General features: G+C 29.8%; 3 protein-coding genes across 4 annotated transcripts in view; all 3 read left to right on the top strand.

The window, feature by feature from the left end:
- The window catches only part of LOC129910160 (uncharacterized), a 165,694-nt gene extending 160,131 nt beyond the window's left edge, over positions 1-5,563 (top strand). Inside the window, exons 6-9 of one of the 2 annotated variants that reach the window (XM_055987433.1) lie at positions 2,502-2,761; positions 2,874-2,966; positions 5,222-5,352; positions 5,421-5,562. In XM_055987433.1, the coding sequence (XP_055843408.1) occupies positions 2,502-2,761; positions 2,874-2,966; positions 5,222-5,326 (458 nt within the window). In that variant the 3' untranslated portion in view covers positions 5,327-5,352; positions 5,421-5,562. Of the gene's footprint in view, positions 1-2,501; positions 2,762-2,873; positions 2,967-5,221 lie in introns of both variants that reach the window. The other variant, XM_055987432.1, reaches the window with a different exon arrangement.
- Positions 5,564-10,658: 5,095 nt separating this feature from the next.
- On the top strand, positions 10,659-12,145 carry LOC129910934 (uncharacterized). The gene is made up of 2 exons (XM_055988540.1): positions 10,659-11,246; positions 11,305-12,145. Exons 1-2 carry the CDS (start codon positions 10,716-10,718, stop codon positions 12,025-12,027), a joined length of 1,254 nt encoding a protein of 417 aa, XP_055844515.1. The 5' UTR covers positions 10,659-10,715; the 3' UTR covers positions 12,028-12,145.
- Positions 12,146-21,170: 9,025 nt separating this feature from the next.
- On the top strand, positions 21,171-22,604 carry LOC129910933 (uncharacterized). Its single transcript, XM_055988538.1, has 2 exons — positions 21,171-21,807; positions 21,873-22,604. The coding sequence occupies exons 1-2, from the start codon at positions 21,277-21,279 to the stop codon at positions 22,593-22,595; spliced, it is 1,254 nt and encodes a 417-aa protein (XP_055844513.1). The 5' UTR covers positions 21,171-21,276; the 3' UTR covers positions 22,596-22,604.
- The last annotated feature ends 681 nt before the right edge of the window (positions 22,605-23,285 follow it).

Below are 23,285 nucleotides of genomic sequence, written 5' to 3' on the forward strand. Positions count from 1 at the left end.
GATGTCTCATAATTACACTCCACAAAAAATACGCATGTTGCTGGCAAAAACGCTCATACTTCCCATTCTTTCTTACGGTTGTGAAGTTTTTAGAAATTGCGATGCATCTAGCAAGAGAAAACTTAATGTTGCGTTCAATAATACCGTGCTTTATGTGTTTAATCTGAGACGATTTGATCGTGTTTCAAACTATTCGAAGTTAATTTTAAATATGCCATTTGATCACCTCCTTGCCTATAGGGCATTGGTTTTACTTTCGAATGTGATTGAAACTCGTCAACTTAGTTATTTGTTTGATAAGCTACGCTTTGGATCCTCTAGCAGATCTCATCAACTCATTTATCCACGATTTACATGCTTAACATCTGAGCGACAATTCCTAGTTAGCTCTATTCGCCTATGGAATTCTCTACCAGGGCAAATACGGAGGTGCGGCGGGACTGAGAGATTCAGGATCGAACTTAAAGCTCACTACTCTAATTAATATATTTTTTTTTTCTTCTTCTTCTTTCTTATATTAAAAAAACATAAATGGAGATGTATGTTAAAAAAATTTAAAAACTTATACATTTTTGAAAATTATTATTATTATTGTTATAAATTATAATTGTTTAATATTTTTTCAATTTTGCTTTTATTTTTTGTAATTTTTAATTTATTATATTTGTATACTGTTATATTGTCATTAACGTATATTATGTTCTGTAGCTCAACTCAATCAAATTTTTAAGCTTCACTTGCTATAAGATAATTTAAGTCTTAATGTGTAAGCATTTAATCGAAATAAAACTAAACTAAACTTTTAAAGTGGTACTATCAGAGTTATCTTATATCTGTGATACTAACAGGAGCAATCTGTGATATATACCAGGAAATCACGTGATACATTCTAGAGTAATGTGTGATACTTTACAGGGTAATTTTTGATACCAAAAGTAGTGAGCCATGATGCTGGTGATACTAATACAGATACTGGAGTAATCTGTGATACTTACAGGAACAACGTGTGATATATGTATACCGGAACAAAACGTGATACTTCCTAGATTAATGTCTTACACTTCCTAGAGTTATGTGTGATTTTTAACAGAATAAGCTATGTTATGCATAAGCAAGTTATCAATTCCACCAGATTGAGCTGTGATATTTACTAGAATAATCTGTGATACTCATAGAAAAACTTGTGATATTCAGCTTTTTCTTTCTCAATACATTTTGTTATCGTTGATACCTAATTGGCATGAGTATACATTTACTTATTTATTTATTAAAGCATCAATTTCATTCATTACATTCTTTAAAAACAACAAAAATCCAATTAATAGATTAAATTCTCATCTCGTGGGTTGTTGTAGCCAAATGAAACCAACTCACGCATTTTTGTCATTAATGAAGCCAAAAATAGATCCTTTGCGATTATCCTTGACTTTTGCTTATTGCCCCCGTAAAATCACATCAACCATTTCCTTGTAGCGTTTGTCGTCATCGTCTTCATAGTCAACTGTCGTCAAAAAAAAAAACATCTTCGTTCCTACTTCTTCTTCAGTTTTTTTTTTATAAATTCATTTCTCGAATTTCATTCTTCTCAGTCGAGTTGTAACATAACCTCCCAATGCGTCGTATTTTTCACCTCCACCACCAACCGACCCGAACCGATACGAACCGAATAGACCAAGATTTGATCTTGGCCAAGCAATCATCATCATCATCCACAACTGGATAGTATAGACCAATCCCACAGCCAGTGTGTCAAAGCACATCAAATAGAGCAATATGAACTCTGCCTTGGAATTGAAACTTCACAATGGTAATGTGTGTGTGTGTGTGTGGTGACAGTGGTGGTGTTGGTTGAAACGCCACATGGAATCTCAATTTCTCTGCAGCTTCTGCTGCTCTGGGCCACTGACAGATGTGACTGTGACTTCTATATGCTGCTGAATGCCATAACTGGATGCGATGTGACTCCCCCAAAGTCTTGTAGGGGGAATATGTGTGTGTGGGATAGGGATTGGATTTTGAGATGGGATGGATGTCATGGTTGTTGCCGATGCGATGGTGCTTCTAAGCACGACGACGACAACGACGCCAGAAATGATGGCGATGATGATGATGGTTATGGTGATACCAAACCAACATTTTGTGGTATAGAAATTCCATGAAATTCCAATCTGTTGCTTCTGCTTTGCTATTAGTGACGACAACAGTCTGCTGCTGTGGTGTTGGAATCATAGCTCTCTGGCATATCAAATGTACAATTCATGAGAGTTTCAGTTCGTGAAGTGCTTCCGGGCAAGCAAACAGCTCGCTTCGACATGCGTTTGTGAGTTACACAATCTTTGCCATAATCATCTTCTTCTTCTTCATTTGAACGACGACGCGACGTATAGTCATCGTCATCTTCACCTTAAGGTGAAACGTGATTGTATCTATAAATTATATACCTATACAAAAGTTTAGATCGCATGACTGATAAATATTTCCTCCTTCTTCTTATTTTCTAGCTGAAGTAATGGTCAACGATAGTCCAGTACAATTAACCCTTTGTGATACCGCTGGTCAGGATACGCTAGATCCATTGCGTGAACTCTGTTATCCAGATAGTGATGTGTTCCTGTTGTGTTTCTCTGTGGTGAAACCGGAGACATTCCAATCTATCAAAACCAAATGGGCACCGAAATTTTCCAAAAATCCTGCTTCCTTAATATTGGTTGGTACACAATCGGATTTAAGAAGTAATATACATGTGTTGAATAAGCTTCAGGTAAGGATTATGAGTTTTTTTTTTTTTTTTTTTAATAGGTCCCTTGAGGGGTTTTATAATTTGAACAATAAATTTAATATGAACTTTTCTTGGTTGATATGACCTTTTTCAGACCAAGGGTGAGAAACCTATATCATTTGCAGACGCTTGGGACCTGGCCACATCAATTAAAGCGAAATATATCGAAACATCTTCTTATACTCAGGTAAGGTTTTGTTTTGCTTTTTCTTAAAATACACGACGTTATTTGAAATTTAAGTATATTTCACAGAAATTCGGGAATGTTTTTAAAGTAGAGTTTTGAGAAAAAATTGATAAACTACACAGAGAGAAAAATAACACAAGGATAACTTGCTCTCTGTTAAATTTAACCTTATTTCTGGTTTATTTAACCTCTTTCTGTTATATTTAACTATATTATGATTAAATATACCAGATGACATAGTAAATCTTTTTTAAAGAAAGCTTAGATTAACCAGTTTTTGTGTTGATTCATTGGAAGTGGCACAGAATTATAGAGTTTTAGTAAAGAGTTCTAAAGCGCTTCTAAAATTATTTTTTAAGAAAGATCTAAGTTCATATAAAGTTATTAAAAGGGGCTGTCCGATAGAGAAGTAAAAAAGAATAAGGAGCGTGTGAGGCCTTCTCTGCTCCTTAAACGATCCCTAATACATTTTTTTCAGGAAAGTGCTCTCTACAGACACGTTAAAAAGTGATTTTATAATGCCCCCAATCGATCTGTCCAATGGACCAGTACTGTCAGTTTTGACCGAATAACATGCACTTTAAAAATTTGTCCATCTTTAAGAAGTCGATTTCGTATGGTTAGATCACTGCCTTAATCTAAGCACCAGACTTGAAATGCCAGTAGTCTGCCCGTGCACTAACGCTACGCTCCCGACGACCAACGTGCAGTTATTCTTATGCACTGGTTTTCTTGCGAAGTTATATGGCTCAAATTGATCCTCACTTTGTGGCGCTTCCTGTTGCTTGGATTCATTTGCACACATTTTTAGATACTTTGCCTTAACACCCCGAATTAGTTGTTTACAATATCACTTTGTGGCTCCGCTTGGTTAAGCAAATTTACCGCACTTATTGTTTTACGTAGCCTATAATCAGCGGGGAACCAAGACGCTTCTAACGTTCCTAAATTTATTTAATTATGATGAGAAGTTTAGAAGTTATGAAAGAACATACGTTCACGTTAGTGGTGAATTTCATGCTTTTTTTATTTCAAAAATCATAAATTTTCATAAAGAAAGCTGACAATATTTAGACCTGTCTTATTAATGAAATCTAATGACCTAGGTCCCATATAATTTGGCCCCATCTCGTTGGGGCCGTCAAGGTCTTCCTTGAAATTTTTTTCCTATAAGCTGGATTTTAAAAAATCAAGAGCTTGGAAATCTGTCTTCTAATATTGGAGAAGTAGCCATTGTCTTCTAATACCAGGGTTTAATATGAACCTCAGTATTGAGATAGTAGACTTTGTTAGCCAACTACTTTTGGATCTGGTAACCCACAAATACCTTTTGAATCCAAGTCCCTTCAAAATATCTGACTGTTGGTAAAAGTCACAACACTGGAAGCTTCAATAATTAAACAAAAATTCGATTTGTATTCAAGTTTTCTTTGTCTATTGTGAATTTATTGGTATAAGCAAATGTGAATTATACTTACATAAAACAAAATCGGAATCTATTGCATATTACTAGGCTTTAAGTTGAATTCTTTGTTGGATTCAATGATTTATTTGGTAAAATTAATTAGTACGAATAGCAGCTTTATCGTTCATGTTAGATATATCTACAATTCGTCGCCGTAAAGCAAAATTGTTCCAAGTCACAAAAAGCAAATTTTACAGGGCACGATTTTTAAGTTTCAAATTGGTTTAAAGCCACAATTTTTTGCTCGTTTGTCATTCAAGTTATGTTTTTTATAAAGTTTTCTATAGATAAGTTCTATCTATTTTTTCATACTATTTTTAAATATTTTTTAAAACTAAAAAGCCAAAATTGGAGATAGAAAACTTCCTATACAAGTACGTTTTTTCCTTAAATAAAAAGTGGACTTAGAACAAAATATGATTGGACTTAGAACAATTGAGAATACTCGGACTCATTTTCATAAGGCTACTTCGCTGTATTTATTGTTCTATGGCCCATTAAATTATATTATTATCTGTGGAATGAAATTTTTTTGACAAAAATGGTTTTCAAATTCGGAAAGAGCACCCTCAAATTAGTAAAACTGCATCATTAACTCAGTTTCGGTAAAAAGTGGATTTAGAACAATTTTGCTTTACGCCGACTTATAAGAGCATAGCATGTAGAAAAAACATAACTCAAAAAAAGCCTTCCATAAATATTTTCTGCTTCTTTCTTTTCCTTTTATTTCTCATACTCCTTACTTAAACATTTAAATTTGATTTTTTTTTTTTAATTTCTTTAATTACAGGATAAAGTCAAAGATGTATTCGATAGCGCTATATGGGAGGCCCTAGTACCTACGACCCTACCACCAACACCGCCATTGTGGAAGAAAATTTTCTGTTTAGTATAACAGTTACTTTGTTTTTCTTTATCAAAGTAAAATGATTTTATTTTTAAGAGTTAATTTTTTTGTTTAATTTTTATTTTTTTCTTAAATAATTTAGCAAAATTCGAAATTCTTCAATTTTATAAATGAAGATGTACTGAGAAAGTTATAAGGTTTTTATTATTATATTTTTTTTTATTTTGTTAAAAAATTATAATTTTTAAAAAGTCCGTATGCGTTATAGACTGATTTAGATGTAAAACAAAAGATGTTAGTTTAATGTTTTTCTTTTATTGATTTGTTTTTTCATTTTTATTAATTTTTATCTTGATTTGTTTTATTCATCATTATAGCATTCCGTTTGTTTTATTTAAATAGAAAAAAAAATAATTTTTAACGAAATCAGTTTGAATTAAAATTTATAATTTTGTTTTTAAGTTTATGACAATTTTTGCATCTTTCATCAGATTGTTTTTAATTATTTAAGTGTTTTATTTTTTAAGTTTGTTAAAATTAAGGATATTTTTTGTTTGTAAATGATCACCACTTAAAATTAAAATTATATAATTTTAAGTCATATAAGACAATGCATTTTTTAATTTTTTTTTTTGTAAGTTTAAACAATATTATGTCGATATAAATATACAACACATTTTTTAATGAAGAAAATGATATATTTTTTTATTTGCTCTACAGGGCAAATATTGGTTTCGTGTTGAAAAAAAAAAAAATTTGAGGTTATAATCAAAACCAACATTACCAAACCACTAAAAAAGTGGGTCTCGCAATTCCGTCCGTCCTTCCGTCTGTGCGTTCATCTGTACACATTCCACAGCCTAAACGGGTGGACGGATTTTCTTCAAATTTGTTACCGATGATTTTTATGGAATTCTGAAAGTTGATTTTTTTTATCTCCCATAGAAATTTTTCATGTTATACCAAATAACTCGAAAACGGCTCTAACGATTTTAATTAAACTTTGCAAAGTAATATTCAAAGCGATTGCAATAAAACTGCATTTTTATTTTTTCCAAAAAAACTCAAATAAAAAATATTTTTTTTTGTATCATTTAACAAAATTTTGCCCTAAAAGTAGGCTCTTCTCCAATATTAATTTTTAAAAAGTAAATAAAAATAAAACTTTGAATTGCAGGAGCAAGTTCGTGCGACCTAGTAGTGCATTTTATTTCATTTTGGAGGCATTAGAAATAATTTTTGTTTCACTATAGCTTTTGCTTTGTTGATTCTGACTCTAAAGAATTTAAATTAATTAATAATATCACATTACATCATTAATAACGAAAAAATAGGTTTTCCACTTAACTTTTTTTTTTAAAGCACTTTTATGTATATATTTTTTATAAGCCAAAAATAAAATTTTGAAAAAGTTAATTTTTGAATTAAAAAAAAAAAAAACTAAAAATTCTATAAAATAATTTAATTGACTTATTGGAAATGGTTAAATCCAAAAGCGTAGAGCACATTTTTGTGTGTACTTTTATAAAGTTTGAACAAAGCGCTCGACGCTTTTTGATCTAATCATTTCCAATAAGTCAATTAAATTATTTTATAGTTTTAAATGCGCGATAAAAGCGTATTTTACTACTAATATCGATAAATTTTTAATAATTATCTCCAGTTCGATCCATTTGGACAACTATTCGATCATAAATATAACTAATTTATTAGTTATTCAATGTTTTTAAATAATTTCATTGTCAATTCACTTTAACTGGGTATGTTGATCTTGTAAGTACGCAATGTTTCTAATGTGCAAGAACAAAACGTTGGATACTTACAAGATCAAAATAATGAATAAACAAATAATAACGAACACAAGATTTTATGTCGTTTTCTTTCACTCCAATGAGAGTACCCTTTTAGTACTTATTTTTGCACTTTTGAAGGTTTTGTGTTCCTCCACGCCACAAAAGTGTAAAAAAAAAAAATTATTCCGGAGTAATTTTAGTACTATACAGAGTACCCCGGATTTACTCCACATTTTTAGTTTCCGCCATATATATTTCTTCCATTATTTTCGTTAATTCTTCAATTTTTAAAAAATGAAATTGAAACCCGAAAAAAAAAATTTTCAGCCAGTGTTCTTCATTAATAAAAAAATCCTGTGCCAGATTAAAAGAAATCCCATTTTTTTGCTGCGATGATGGGATATTTATATAATACAATTTTAAAATGAAACTTAGGTTGTTTGTCAATTAGGCTGAAAAAAAAACCGATCAGTAGCATAATTAGTCTATTGAATAGACCCTTTTGGATGGAACAAATTCGTTCAAGAGTTTTTATTGGCGATTATGATTCCTTGGCATACAAGAATACTCCAGCCAAAAGTGCTACTAAATCCATTGGTGCATTTCTGAGAAAACGGCAACACTGGTCGGTTTTCAGTTTTTTTGATTTAACTCGAAAATCAAGCCTGACTTTGAAATGGTTCAAAGACACTTTTTATAGCAAATTAAATTTTCTGTCAAGTTAAGATGGTTAAAAAATTTTAAAAATTATTTTTGACTAATATTCTAACCTAAAATCAAAGAAAAAAAAGTTAAAAAATTGACAATTTTATTTTTTTTTACTAAATCAAGGGGCATTTTGTGTATGTAGCCGGGACGTCCAAACTTTGTACTTATGAAATAAAGTAGAGGTAAAATCCTTTGATAATATGCAATTTTTTTTTGTCAAGAAACAACTTAAATGTACCTATTCAAAAATTAGCACTTTTTCTAAATTTTTGACTTTTTTAATTAAAAGCAAGTTTTTAAAACTCGACAAAATCGTATTAATTGGTAGCTTTTAGACTTTTAAAGTAAACATACTTCGAGGGATTGATTTAATATAAACTAAATATGACAAACAAAAAAATTTATTTGCATCCTTATGGCCTTTTGTGCAATTTTGTGTATGTGCATTTTTATAAATTCGGGTCGAATGGATGGACGGAGAGCCATTAGCTTTGGTCTATTGCATAGAAGAACATTTAATACCAACTCTTTTACTGTTTTCAATGGCCTGAAAAACAATTCTTGTAAAATCCATTTCAAAGTCAGGCTTGATTTTCGAGTTAAATCAAAAAAACTGAAAACCGACCAGTGTTGCCGTTTTCTCAGAAATGCACCAATGGATTTAGTAACACTTTTGGCTGGAGTATTCTTGTATGCCAAGGAATCATAATCGCTAATAAAAAGTCTTGAACGAATTTGTTCTATTTTTGGTCTGGAGCTCGGGTCTATTAAATAGACTAAATGAAAAATATACCAAAACTAAAACTAAGTCCGCTTCTACACGAAAGCGCAAAGCGCGAGACGCACATAAGAGCAAGGAAGAAATAAGGTTCGAAAAAAAGGGAAGGAAGATTTTGTACCGTAAATCTCAGGTAAAAAAATTTGTGACTCTTTTTGACGTTTCTCTTTGATCTTAATTTCAATTTTCAAACATTTTCACTGAACCGGAAAAATTTTTTAACCATTATTAGAGTTGAAATCAAGGTTCACAAAAGGTGTTTTGGAAATAAAAATATTCACCTGAAATTTTTAACATTTTATATCTTAGGTGAACTTCCTTAAAGCGCATTGGAAAGAAGGGCTTTGTGTGGTTATACCTTGGACTTCAAGGAACAAAAAATTACAAAAAAATTCTGTTGTCAATCACATTGATGTAGGTATACATACCTTTGAATTTTCGTCTTGCTCGACTAAACTATTTACAAAAACTATCATAATCAAAACAAACGGAAAAGTGTAAGAAATACAAAAACAAAATTTGGCTATAGGTATTATTATTTATGCGTCAGATTATTATCTTCTTATATGTGAATAAAAATGTATGTTTTTTATTTTTTTGGCATTAAACGTGTAAAAAGCGATTTTTGAAAAAGTCTGAAAAAAATGATTTTTTTAACAAGCTATATCTCTAAAATTATAACAATTAAAAATCTGAAAAATGTTCACATGATAGCTGCACTTATTAAATTTGAGCCTGTAAAGTTTTAAATTTTTTGAACAAATGGTTTGGCTGGAATTTAAAATTGATCGAACAAGGTCCAAGAAACCCCACGTTATTCCCATAAGAAACTTCAACCTCTTGGCGGCACGGGTTAGAATTAAGTTAGAGACTTGAAACTTGGGGAATATTTTTTTTATTTTATTTTCAACCATATAAGATCCTAGGAGCATAGAAATTCTTGTTATTTTAAAATAACAAACACAATATTGTGCACCTTGCAATTCACATCATAGATAGCATAGATTCCGCAGTTTTGGTCAAATTAAAAAAAAAAAATATAAGCCAATTTGTGCCAAAATGTATATTCTTTCAGAATATAACCTTACTTTATTTTTTGTTTGTTTTATTTTGCAAAAAAAATTGGTTAAAGTTGAAAAAATTGAAAAAAAAAAAATCACTTTTTAAGATTTATGGGATAAAAACCTACACTTAATTTGTTTAAGCAATAGACTCATATACATCATTCAAAAGGTCTGGAAATCTTCTTTCCAAAAACATGTAACATATTGAGAATTGTTAAAAAAATGACTGAGATATTGGTAGATTACATTGTAAAGTCTGTAAAAAATGGTTTTTTGTAAATTAAAAAAAAAATGGAGGGTTCCAAAAACATAACAAAAATATTTTTATGCATTATTCGACCATACGAATAGCCTACACTATGTAATTTCTCGGGTTTTTTTTTATTTTTTAGCACAGTGTATTATTCATTCAGCATTTTGTGGCAATAATTCTGATGGAAAAGCTATAAATTTTTAACAAACAAATTACTGTACTTATAAAAATTTAATTAATTTCAAAATTCTTTAAAACAATACTGCATCAACTGAACAAATAAAAAATTCACTACTGCCTCTAGTTTTTTGTGATCTAACATTGTATCACATTTTAGTATGGTATAGAAGCTTTTAAACAATAGAACAAGGTCTACTATTTTGTTTGCCATAATACGAATAGCTTTTTAATAACTATCTGTCATTATAATTATTTAAAGTTGATATAACTATCTGTCTGAGAACTTGTTTAAGCTTGGTGGTTATCTCATTTTTATTTTGTTTATAAACAAAAACACAAAATACTAAACTATCAATCAAACTTTAATAGTTTTCAAGGCATTCAAGCATATAATTAGAACTAAAATGATAGGTTTCTCTGAACAGTGAACTATAGAAAGCTTTATTATATGTTTCTTCGATTAGTATCCACACGACAGTTGTATCTATAAAATCTAATTTTCTCCTCTCAATCGCGTTAAGAGTATTTAAATAGAAACATTTTGGTTTAATTTAAGTCATTTGTGTTCCAATTCTATATAATTTTTTAATAAAGAGACATTTTTGTTGTTAAATTAAGACTGTTGATATCCAGTTGTACTTTTAAACCTAAGAACTTTAGAATGAGTGTCGAAATTATGAACTCAGTTGGTGCACCAGAATCTTTAAATGGGCGATTTTTTCAAGAAGTTCTTGAAAATGCCCTTTTTGAAACGGATCTTAAAATTCGTAAGCTATCATTCGAAAGAGGAAGTGCAATTGGTGATAATTTCTGCAGCCAAATTTACAGAGTTCAAATTACTTTCTGTCGATCAAATGATGACAAAAGGCTTGATGATTTATCGGTGATTGTGAAAAGTATGCCAACAAGTAATGAATTGAAATTTCTGTTGGACTTGAAAGCCTTCGTAAAGGAGAAGATCTTCTACACTCACATGATTCCACGATTGGAAATTCTACTGGATAATGTCAAACTTGCCGGAAGGCTGTACTATGGAGCAAAAGAACCCATCAATACGCTGGTATTTGAAGATCTTGGTGCTTCAGACTACATAATGGGGAATCGAGCAGAAGGGCTAGATGTGGACCATTGTCAGTTAGTTATGAAAAAACTTGGATATCTTCATGGATCTTCACTGATTCTTCACAAGAAGGTATACAACAATTTTAAGACAAAAATTTCAAGAGTGTTTTCAAAATTTTTTTTTATAGGATCCAGATTGTATGAAGAGCTTCCATAGCAGTCTTCTATCTGAAGACTGTCTAAATGGTTCAGATACATTCGAAACAGTCTTTAGATTTTCATTTGATTCCGTTGTAAGACATGTCAGCACTTGGCAAGGATACGAGAGTATAACTAAAAAGCTTCAAAAATATGCCACCAATTTCAAGGAGAATCTCATCAAAACACAACTTCCAATTCCGGGTGAATTGAAAGTTCTCAATCATGGCGATCTTTGGGTAAATAACTTCCTTTTCAAATACAACAACAAAGAAACCAAAGAATCAGTACAAGATGTAATATTTATCGATTTGCAAATGAGCATTTTTGGAAGTCCTGGATTTGATTTGAATTATTTCTTTTACACTTCAATGCAATTGGATGTTTTGAAAGAGAAACGTGAAGAACTTTTGAAGACATATTATAAATCATTTTCTGATACATTGAAAGCTTATAAATATGAGAATATACCAAGTTTTGAAGATATACTTTTGGAAGTTAGAAGAAGAGAACCTTTTGGATTTTTTGCAAATTATGGTGTTTTTCCTGGAGTTTCGATGGATAAATCGGAATCAAGTGATAATACTTTGGAGAAATTTATGGATGAGGATTTTGCAAATAAAAAAGGAGACGTAATGTTTTCTTCACAGAGATTAAGGGATACAATGAGATATACTTTGAAGAGGTTCGATGAGTTGGGTGTTTTAGATTAATACGAATTAAATAGTGGAGTGATTAGTTTAAAATCACAAAAATTGTATAGGTAAAACAAAATTTAAAAAAAAATTACAATAAAGAAAGAAAAAGGAATGATAAAGAAGTTTTTATCAGTACTTCGATCATTGATAAAGTTTTATTTTGTTTCTTGATTTTCTTGATAAGGAAACATTTATTCAAAAAAAAAAAAATCTTTCATCTTTTAAAGAGTTTTCGATAATATCTTATCAGGTGTACTGTAAATAATTATGAAAAATACATTTTTCAATTTCCTGGGGCTAGCAGTTCCAGTGGAGATAGAAATTTCGCACACTAATCTATTTCGGTAGAATTAGAAGAATTCTGCTTCTTTCGAGGGTCGATACTTTTCATAAAGATTAAAAAAAAAAAAAAGCAACTTGTATCTATTTTTACTTTTCTTTTAAAATTTCTTATCAAATTAAAAACTAAAATTATTTTTTTATGAATTTCTATTTGTTTTTTGTTTTATCCCATTTTTTTTATGAGAGAACTTTAAAATTTTTTTTTTAAATCAATAAAGAATATTTTTAATATAATTTTATTAAAAATCTATTATATATATTAAAGTTTGGTTTTGTGAACATTCGCTAACCGGCCAAACCGGCTGACTTATTTACTTAATTTTTTTTTTTTAAATCAAAGAGGCATAAGAGGAGAAGGTTTAAGGCAAAAAAAATTTAAGATTTTAAAGGGTAAATGGGGGTAACAAGACATTGAAAAAAGAAGCTATTTTCTAAACGGTAAGTTGTAAAGAGTTGACTTTTTTTTTTAAATGATAGACAAATTTATTCAATAGTTGAAAAAGGTATTGAAAAAATTCAAAAAAAAATTCAAAACCAAATTGTGAAAGTTTTTTGCAGTCATAGACCTTCGACAAAAGACTAAGTAGAGGTAAGCAAAATTTTGCACAGATATTTGAGTTACACCATGAGAAAGATATTTAAAAAAAAAAGTTAGGGGTCTAAAACGGATTTTTTTCATAGGCCCTGTATTTTGAAATAAAATTTTTTGAAAAACAACCTAATTTTTAGGGACATTTTTGAGTAGTCTTTTATTTTTTTGGAATTTTTAAAAGTCTGCAAAAAATCTCAAACTTATAGGAAATATAGGTTTTAATCATGCGCATGCATGTACAAACTTTTTGACCGAATAACGGGAAAAACAATTTTTTTTTGTCCCAAGTTTTTTGTCCGTTTTTAACAGTTTTTTATTTTTATAAATGAATAAAATTTACAGTGTAGATAGATAATGGGCAAGACTATATTTGTACAAAGTTTCAATTAATTTTGTAATGACAAATTTGAAATAACGGTAAAATAAAACTCTATTTTTCAACATATTACATCTTTTGATCTGGAGCTTATAAAAATTTGATTTATCTTTATTGATCATCCTGATAATATTACCTTTCATTTGATAACACATTTTAAGCATGAGAAAATAAAATTACATGTTTTTTTTATAGAGAGTTGAATTTTTTTTTAAATGATAGATAAATTTATTGTAAGGTTGAAAAAGGTATTGCAAAAATTCTAAAAAATCTCAAAACTAAGTTGTGAAGGTTTTTGTGCGGTGAAAACATCTGGTAGAACTTCGACAAAAGGCTTATTAAAGGTAGGGAAATTTTTTTACGGAAACTTGAGTTACACGATTGGAAAGATACTAAGAAAAAAATTTAGGCGTCTTATACGGATTTTTTTCATAGTCCCTGGATTTTGAAATTTGAATTTTTGAAAAACAACTAATTTTTAGGGACATTTTTGAGTAGTTTTTCATTTTTTTGTAATTTTTATTAGCCTCCAAAAAATCTCAAGCTTATAGAAAATATAGGCTTTAGTCATGCGCAAGCATTTACAAATTTTTAAATTTTAAAATGATTTTTGACCTAATAACGGGAAAAACAAGATTTTTTGTCCCAAGTTTTTTGGCCGTTTTTAACATAGGCCATATTTTACATAGGCCACTTTTGATAAAAGTTTAAAAGTGAATATTTTTACTTGCGATATAGGTACTATATATCAAGTTATGCATTCGTACAAAAAAAAAAAGTTGAGATAACATTTTTCCATGACATTACGATGGTAGACAATGCCAAAAAAGTGGGTCCCGGAAGTCCGTCTGTCTGTCTGTCTGTCTGTCTGTCTGTCTGTCAGTCTGTCAGTCTGTCAGTCTGTCAGTCTGTCAGTCTGTCAGTCTGTCTGTCAGTCTGTCTGTCTGTCTGTATAAGAAGCTACAGCCTAAACGGATGGACCGATTAATGTCAAACTTGGTATGTAGAGTTATTTGGCGACTCTCCAGAGGGGTTTTTAGAATTAATTTTTTTGGACCAAAAATAACGGTACTTGTCATATACCGATTTTAGTAAAATTGAAATATCTCGAAAACGGCTCTAACGATTTTGTTTAAAATATTCAAATGTTAGTTTTAAGCTAAGGTCTATCTTTCAATGAAAAAATTTTTTTTTGAGAATCATTATTAACGGTACCTGCCATAGAACCGTTTTTTTCAAATCCGATTATCTCCGAAACTGCTTATTCGATTTAAACGAAACTTTTTGTGAAGAAGCATTTATATAATTTAAATATAAGCCAAAAATAAGATTTTGAAAAAAATAATTTTTGAATTTTTAAAAAAATTTTGAAAATTTTTTTTTGAAAAATCAAATTTTCGAAAACGGGACATTGAATTTTTTTTGAAATTTTGTTTTTAGATTTTGATTAGTGATTTCTAAAGAATGGCGTACCAATTTTATTTTAAAACTTTTTTTCCAAAAAATTATTTATAAAAAATTAGTTTTTTAAAAAACGGCTCTAACGATTTTGAAAATTTTTTTTCTAAAAATGCATCTTAATATATCAATTAAAACTTCATACTTGTTTCGGAGGGCAATTTAATTTCAGATTTAATTTAATTTTTTTTTTTAAACGAATTTTATTTTTTTTTTCAAATTTCTATATAAAAAGTCTTAAAAATTTAAGCAACTTTAACTCTAAGAGCAAGTTCGTGCGACCCAGTCGTGCATTTTATTAAACTCATTTTACGAACTTTTCACGTTTTGATTCCCTTTTTCATTTAAAATGTTAACTAATTATAGAGTCGAAAATTAAAAATAAATACAAAAAATGGCGGAACGAAGTCCGCCGGGTCAGATAGTTTAATAATAACTTAAAAATAATGTAAAAATATTTTGAATCCAATACCTAATATTTTTTTTTTTTCAAATTATTCCTTATTTCCATTAATGTTTCTGAAACATTTCTATACAAAAATATTCGTTAAAATAGTTAACAAGATAGTCAAAAATCAAGAAAACGGTTCTGTTGAGAAAAAATGGTCTAATTTTTTATTTTATTTCAAGTCGAAAATTAATGTAAAAACCGGATAGTCGATGTTGGTTAGTCTTTTTATCTTGATCATATCACAAGTATTTTGGTTCAAAAAAAATATTCTCTTTAGAGAATGAGCTCCGTCCATTTCTGACCCAATAATTGCTGCTCGATGCAATTTCTTTGACCGATAAAAAAAAAAATACTAAAATTAATGTCTGAAAAGTTTTTAAACAAAATTTGAACTAATCGAATTATCCAGAAACAATATAACCCTTTCAATTCCTTTTCAAAATCAATCGAAAATAAAGGAATACAGAGAAAAAAAAAAAAAACAAAAACCAAAGAAAATTTAAGCATTCAAACATCCTGCAACAACATTTTGAAATGATATATTTATATGCTATGAAGAAAACCCTAATCAAACAAACAAAAAAAAAAAGAACAACAATCACAAAACTTTATCCTTATTCCTATTAAATGGAATTGAAATCTTCAAAAATTCTCTCCTTCTCTACCTAAACTTAATCCTATATGGACTGTGTGCTGAATATGGTCCGTATGCTGGTCCTGGTGTGTCCCAAATCCGATAAAGTCCAAAACCGCACTGATAGTTTTCCAAAAAAGCAGCATGTGTCTCACAACAACAACTACAAATGAAAGTGTATACATATATATCTCACCTTTCGAATTTAGCTTGTTTTCTCTTGAATGGAATAAATTTTCCTTCTAAAACTCGAATAGCCAGCCAACACCACTTTGGAACAAGAAACAAGGACTTACCTACTCTTTCCATTTAATTTGTGGTTGATCCTAGAAAACGTTATCCTTCTCGGATTAATCCTTTTATCCTATTTCACTTTATCTATCTCTTTCTCTTTCAATCTCTCTTGTTTCTAGTTGCACAAGACCACACTCTTACAAAACTATTTCGAGCACTGAAAATAGTTTACGTACTTGAATTGTTTTACTCTAGTATCTTGGTGTGTGCATATTTTTGCTTTAAGCGAGTCATAGAGTCCTTATATAGAAAACTTTACAACCTCAAAATAAGGATACAAATGCTCATACAAAGCAGTGCATTGCACTGCTTTTCGATTGTTGTTCAGGCGTTTTCTAATAAATTTTTAATTGTTCCAAGAGATTCATTGCAACACACAAAATCCTTTGAGTCTTAGAGACTAAGTCCAAAAGGACTTTCCATAAGGATACTCTACTACCTACTGATCATTTCATACTGATTTGCATTTGTTCTAAGCAATTTCTCGAAAGAGAGTCAAAAGTGCCTTTGGCATAAATTTTCGGTATAAAAACACCGCACTAAGAACAACACACGACCGGATATTACCCACTTTTGCCACTGTGTCTGTGACTGGTAGTTGTTGTTGTTAGTCGAACAAAATCTAACAAATGAATTTTACGATGTTTCTCTAGTTTATGTGAGGACTACGTTGGGTGGTTGTGTTGGGGGCTTGAGATTTTTTTGGGGAATGATGAAAATTAATCCCGAAAGAGGATTGATGGCTAGAAATGTCTTATCCTGTCCCCATAATATTGAAAGTTAAAACAAAATTTCTTCCGGTCGAGTTGAGATTACTGTGTTTTGTGTGTCCTTTATTTCGCTATACAATCTTAAATATATATGCACGGAAGGACGTTGTTTGGTAGTTGAGGTAAGTTATGTGTTGATGTTTAAATCACAGAAAGGACTGACCATAATGTTGAGGGGGAGGAGAATTATATTGCTTTCCTGTGTTTGAAACAGGAAATCGATTTTGTGGGTACCTCTCTACCATACCTTTTGCATACCTTAAGGATTTGAAGGGATTTTCTAATTTGGTTATTGATATTTTCTTATATTCCGATGTCAAGGAAATAGAAATGGTAGTTTGGTATAGGTTAATAGAGGAAAACCAAAACCATATTGTTTTTTTTTTTTTTTTTGTGTATAGATGTTTTTTGGACAAATTTGTTTTGGGAATTGGGTATTAAAGGTTTTGAAAAAGCAACACAAAATAGGAATAAATCCAAAAATTTATTATGAATATGAATTTATCTCGAAGGATTTCAATTTTGAAAGGGGTCACTGTAAGGAAGGCTTATATATAACTAATATTTGTTTGTTTTTTAGTTAGTTTTTAACTTTAATTTGTATAAGAGCAGGTATCTTTTCTAAATTCTTTAAATTTTAAAGTCAAAAATGTAATTTTATATTCTTTTTAATTGATTTAAAAAAAGGGAAAGGCAGGCCTTTTGGTTGAGGTTTTGGCAATAAAAAAAAAATTTGTTGTTTTAAGTGATCAACAGATTGTGAAAGGATTATTCATTTCAGAACGTCAAAGATCTTACATTAATAGATTCCGAGAATTCTAGAATTTTCCAGTGGCATAAAATAGCTTTAATTTATTCATAAGAATTTCTTAATAGCTACAAAATATGAGCCCGCGTTGTGCCTGATCAGGTAGAGAATAAATAAAATGCACGACTTGGTCGGACGTAATTGCGCTTGTAGTTCAAAGTACAATTTACCATACAAATAACCATTCAAATTGTAAAATTTTTGTTAGGTTAGTTAAATATATCATTTATTATAATACAAATTGTCTATACAAAGATTTAAAACAGAATTGGTTTAGCCATTGAGGATGTAAGGGAAGAGCTAACATCAGCAATTTAAGAAAAATGTTAATACGTTATTTCCAATACTTGCCTATAGAGCAGATAAAAATAAAATGCACGACTGAGTCGCACGAACTTAACTTGCTCTTAGAGTCCAAGTTGCTTAAAGTTTTAAGGCTTTTTATATAGAAATTTTGGGAATAGGTATCTACATAAAAACAACAAAATAAAAAAAAATCATGTGTGCAATTCACACGTGGTTGAAGTGAAACCTTAAAAATCATTAAAAAAAAATATAACTTTTTTTATTCCATCACTTTTTTTATATGAAAACCTACAATAAATTTTATTGTTTGAGCTCAAAATATTTATATCGAATATGTCTGTACAACATCTAGAAAAAGAGCTAGAATTTTTTTAACAAAATTAGTTTTCATAAAAAAAGCAAAACAATCAATCTCTTTTCTCTTCTAACGCCATTAAATCCATTTTTTTTTAAAAGACAACCTATAACAAATTTTAAATCATTATTATTTCACCTTTTATATGACGCTTCAATCATATTTCTACCATGCCTACAAAAAAAGTAAGAATTTTTTAAACCAACCATGTCGAAATTTCAAACTGAGATTACGGTACTTCCTCTACTGCTGACTGGTCATCGGCAACAAATCTTCACAGGTGTTTTGAGATATTTTTCAAGTTTTTTCAATTAAAGATTATATAACTTGTAGAGCACGTACCGTTATGTGTGATATATTAAATTAAAGGTAATATTATCAGCATGCGTATTAAAGTTAAATAAATTTGTTATGTGCTCTAGATCAAAAGATATAATGTTTAGAAAAAGAACATCTTTTCACCGTTATCTCAGAATTTTGAATATGCAATTAATTGAAATTTCGTACAATCATAATTTATTTAATTACCTATCTACATTATAAATTTCATTTATCTATCTATTAAATCAAAAAAGTTATGATCAATTGATTTTTCGTGTCGCTTTTTCGTTTCATCTTGTTTTAAATCACTACGATACTAAAAAAGTTTTCAATAAATCAACATTCGAAATCGAATAGAACTCCAAAAAAAAGTATGCAGTTTTGTTTGATATATTAATATGTATTTTAAGAAAAAAAAATTTCAAAATCGTTAGAGCCGTTTTTTAAAAAACTAATTTTTTATTAATAATTTTTTGGAAAAAAGTTTTAAAATAAAATTGGTATGCCATTTTGTAGAAATCAGTAATCAAAATCTTAAACCAAAATTTCAAAAAAACCAATGTCCCGTTTTCGAAAATTTGATTAAAAAAAAAATTCAAAATTTTTTTCAAAAATCCAAAAACTAATTTTTTCAAAATTTTATTTTAAATTTCTTCTAAAATATTCAGCATAAAAAATTTCGTTTAAAAAAAAAACAGGTTTGAAAAAAATAACAGTTCTATGGCAGGTATACCTACCGTTATAATGATTTTCGAACTAACTAAAATAAAATCATCCCAAGTTTGAAGTCAATCGGTCTATCCGTTTATGCTGTAGCTCCTTATGCAGACAGACAGAGAGACTGCCAGACAGACAGACATACTTACTTTCGGGACCCACTTTTTTGGCATTCTCTATTATCGTAATATCATGAACAAATTTTATCTCACCTTTTTTTTTGGACGAATGCATAACTTGTTATATAATACCTACTTATATCGCAAGTAAAACGCGATACGATACTAAGGTAAAAAATTGAGGTTCAAACGTCTTTGTTTCAAAGATGAACTACTTCAATTAATGTTGCTTTAAGATACGAAACCACAAAAAATTAACCTTTTTCCACGTGGATTTTAAAATATTTATCTTCAACGCAAAATCACTCCGTATAATAGTTAAATCAATGTGGTTTTCATTGATTTAACTTTATTTTATGGTAGTTTTTCCCTCAGTGTACGAATACACTTTTTATTTTTTTTGGTTATCAAAGGGTATTTTTTGGGCAAGTATAAATAAAAAAGTTCTAACTATACCTATGTTAGTAATATGTTTTTTTGGTCGGTCAAACTGAATCCGAAGTCCGTTTTACTTGATCACGTCAGGTTTTCTAGATAAACTCAAAAAGAGGCCACAGACAACTTGACTCAAGCATCTTTTTTTTATGTTATCTCAAAAACCTGACGTGATAGGGCAAAATAGACTTCGAATCTGGTTTCAGCGACGAGCGACTCGAAAAATATATAATTAACATAGTCGCATCCTCAGATCAAACAAAAAAAAATTGTGTGGCTGTGAAATTTTTTGAGGGCCAATTGGACTTCGGATTCGGTTTAAGCTACCCAAAAAACATATGATTAACATAGTTGCACCCCCAGGTCAGAACTTTTTATTTTTTTTTGTGTGGCTGCGTTATCGAACAGTTTCTTTCGTTTTTGAAAAACGGAAGATCGATTTCGTTTAGTTTATTTTTTCATTTTGTCTTCAGTTGTTAAAATGATCACAAAAATTGTTCTGGGACGCATAAAAAAATACCGGGAAGCCAGACTTAATATTGAACAAGTTGGATTCCAAACGACCAAGCTATGACTCACAGTGGTGAGTCATACTTTTTGTTAAAAAGTATGAAAATTTGGTACACTGAAGGATATTTGTGTGGAGGATACAAAAAACTTTTAGAAAAAGTTGATTTCGTCATCGCCATGAAAAAAATCTTGCTTTTGCTAAAAACTTTGCACCTTTCCTATACTCACCCCACTGTTTATACGCATTATAAACATTATTAAACTTTTTATGATCTAATTTCAAAATTATCATCTCAACAAAACATTGTATTACATTATTATAGAAGCTTTTTAACAATAAACAATAGATTATTATTTTATTGTTTGTTAAACGAAGCTCATTTTACAAATAATGCAAATCATTTTTGAATAATTGTCTGTCATTATAACAATTATTTTAAGTTGATATCTGTCTGGCAAGAATGTTTTTTTTTTTAAGTTTGGCGGGTTTTTGCTTACAAATACTTGAGATACTAATAAAAATATAAAATACTTAACTATCTATCGCACCTTATGAATGAAAATTATATAGGTCCCTCATTCTTCTCAGTATACGTTACAAAAAGCTTTTAAGAGTGTGTCTTGCATTTATCATGCTAGTTATTTCTATAAATAATATCAACTTATAAATCGCGTCAAGACTATTTAAATAGACACATTTCAATTTGACTTCGGTCATTCTGCGTTCTAGCTCTGTGGAATCTTCTATTGTACCTGTTGAACCTAGAAACTTTAGAATGAGTATTGAAATTATTAACTCAGCTGGAGCTCCAGAATCTCTGAATGTGCGTTTCTTTCAAGATGTTCTTGAAAACGCCCTTCTTGAATCGGATCTTAAAATTCGAAAAGTATCAATCAAGTTAGGAAGTACAATTGGTGATAATTACTGCAGCCAAATTTACAGAGTTCGAATTTCTTTCTGTCGACGAGATGACGATCAAAAACTTGAAGATTTATCGGTGATTGTAAAAAGCATGCCAGAAAGTGATGCATTGAAGTTCCTGCAGGACTTGAAAGCCTTCAATAAAGAGAAGATCTTCTACGCTAATATGATTCCACGAATGGAAATTCTTTTGGATAATGTCAAACTAGCAGGAAAGCTTTATTTTGCTGCAAAAGAACCTATCAATACTTTGGTATTTGAAGATCTCGCTGTTTCTGATTACATAATGGGAGATCGAGAAAGAGGGCTGGATTTAGAGCATTGTCAGCTAGTTATGAAGAAACTTGGTTATCTTCATGGATCTTCAATAATTTTGAAAAAGAAAGTGAGTACATTCTTTTATCTAAAAATTTTGACAGTATTTTAAACAACTTTTTAAAAAAATTCTAGGATCCTGATTGTATGAATAGCTTCCGTGTCGGTTTTCTATCTGAAGATGGTCTAAACGGTTCAGATACATTTGTAACAGTCTTTAGATTTTTGTACGATGCACTTGTAAGAAATGTCAGCACTTGGAAAGGATACGAAAGTATAACTAAAAAACTTGAAAAATATGCAACAAATTTCAAGGAGAATCTCCTCAAAACTCAACATCCAATTCCGGGTGAATTGAAAGTTCTCAATCATGGCGATCTTTGGGTAAATAACTTCCTCTTCAAATACAACAACAAAGAAACCAAAGAATCAGTACAAGATGTAATATTTATCGATTTACAAATGAGCATTTTTGGAAGTCCTGGATTTGATTTGAATTATTTCTTTTACACTTCAATGCAATTGGATGTTTTGAAAGAGAAACGTGAAGAACTTTTAAAGACATATTATAAATCATTTTCTGACACATTGAAAGCTTATAAATATGAGAATATACCAAGTTTTGCAGATATACTTTTGGAAGTTCGACGAAGAGAACCTTTTGGATTTTTTGCAAATTATGCTGTATTGCCTGGAATTTCAATTGATAAAAGTGCATCAAGTGATGTTAGTTTGGAGAATTTTATGGATAAAGATTTTGCTGATAGAAAAGCTGAAGTAATGTTTTCGACACCGAGAATAAGAGATACAATGAGGTATACTTTGAAGAGATTTAATGAGATGGGAGTTTTAGATTAAATGTTGTTCAATAGAAGGCGAGTTTTTTCTATTACTCAGTAGCTACTCATTTTTTGATTTTATTCGAAAAACAATAAAAACAAATACTTACTTGTGTAATATTTATTATTGTATTGCTAATAAAATGAAAAATGAGTAGCTACTGAGTAGTAGAAAAAACACGCCTAGAGTAAAATAACTGTTATTTATAACTAAAATTAAACAAATAAAAAATAAAATTAGACAAGTTCTAAAAAGAAACTTAAGTAAGTAATCGCTTTTTCTGACAATTTGATTGCACATGTGATAATTGATAAAGAATTTTGCCAATTCATTGCTAATAATGATAAGCCCAACGCTACAACTTCCGTGATTTTTTTTCTTGAGTTTCATTTGCACATTTATTTGCTCTATGGGCAAGGTATTGGTTTCGTGTTAAAAAATATTTTTCGAAGTTTTAATCAAAACCAACATATTATGATAATGGATAAATCGGATAAAATCGTATTCGTTACGAAGGCCCTTTCATTTATTGACTCTGTACATCTGCAGAATAATTATCCCAAATTTTTCCATATAATTATGTACCGAATTTGGTAGAAATTTATATAAAGACAATTTTAAATCTATTTCTAGTTTGATAAAATACTTTGAATTATTTGAAGCAGATACGTGCGACAGTCGTGTATTTTATTATTTATTGCGAGTCTT

This window comes from Episyrphus balteatus, chromosome 2, assembly GCF_945859705.1.
Source record: "Episyrphus balteatus chromosome 2, idEpiBalt1.1, whole genome shotgun sequence".
NCBI lineage: Eukaryota > Metazoa > Arthropoda > Insecta > Diptera > Syrphidae > Episyrphus > Episyrphus balteatus.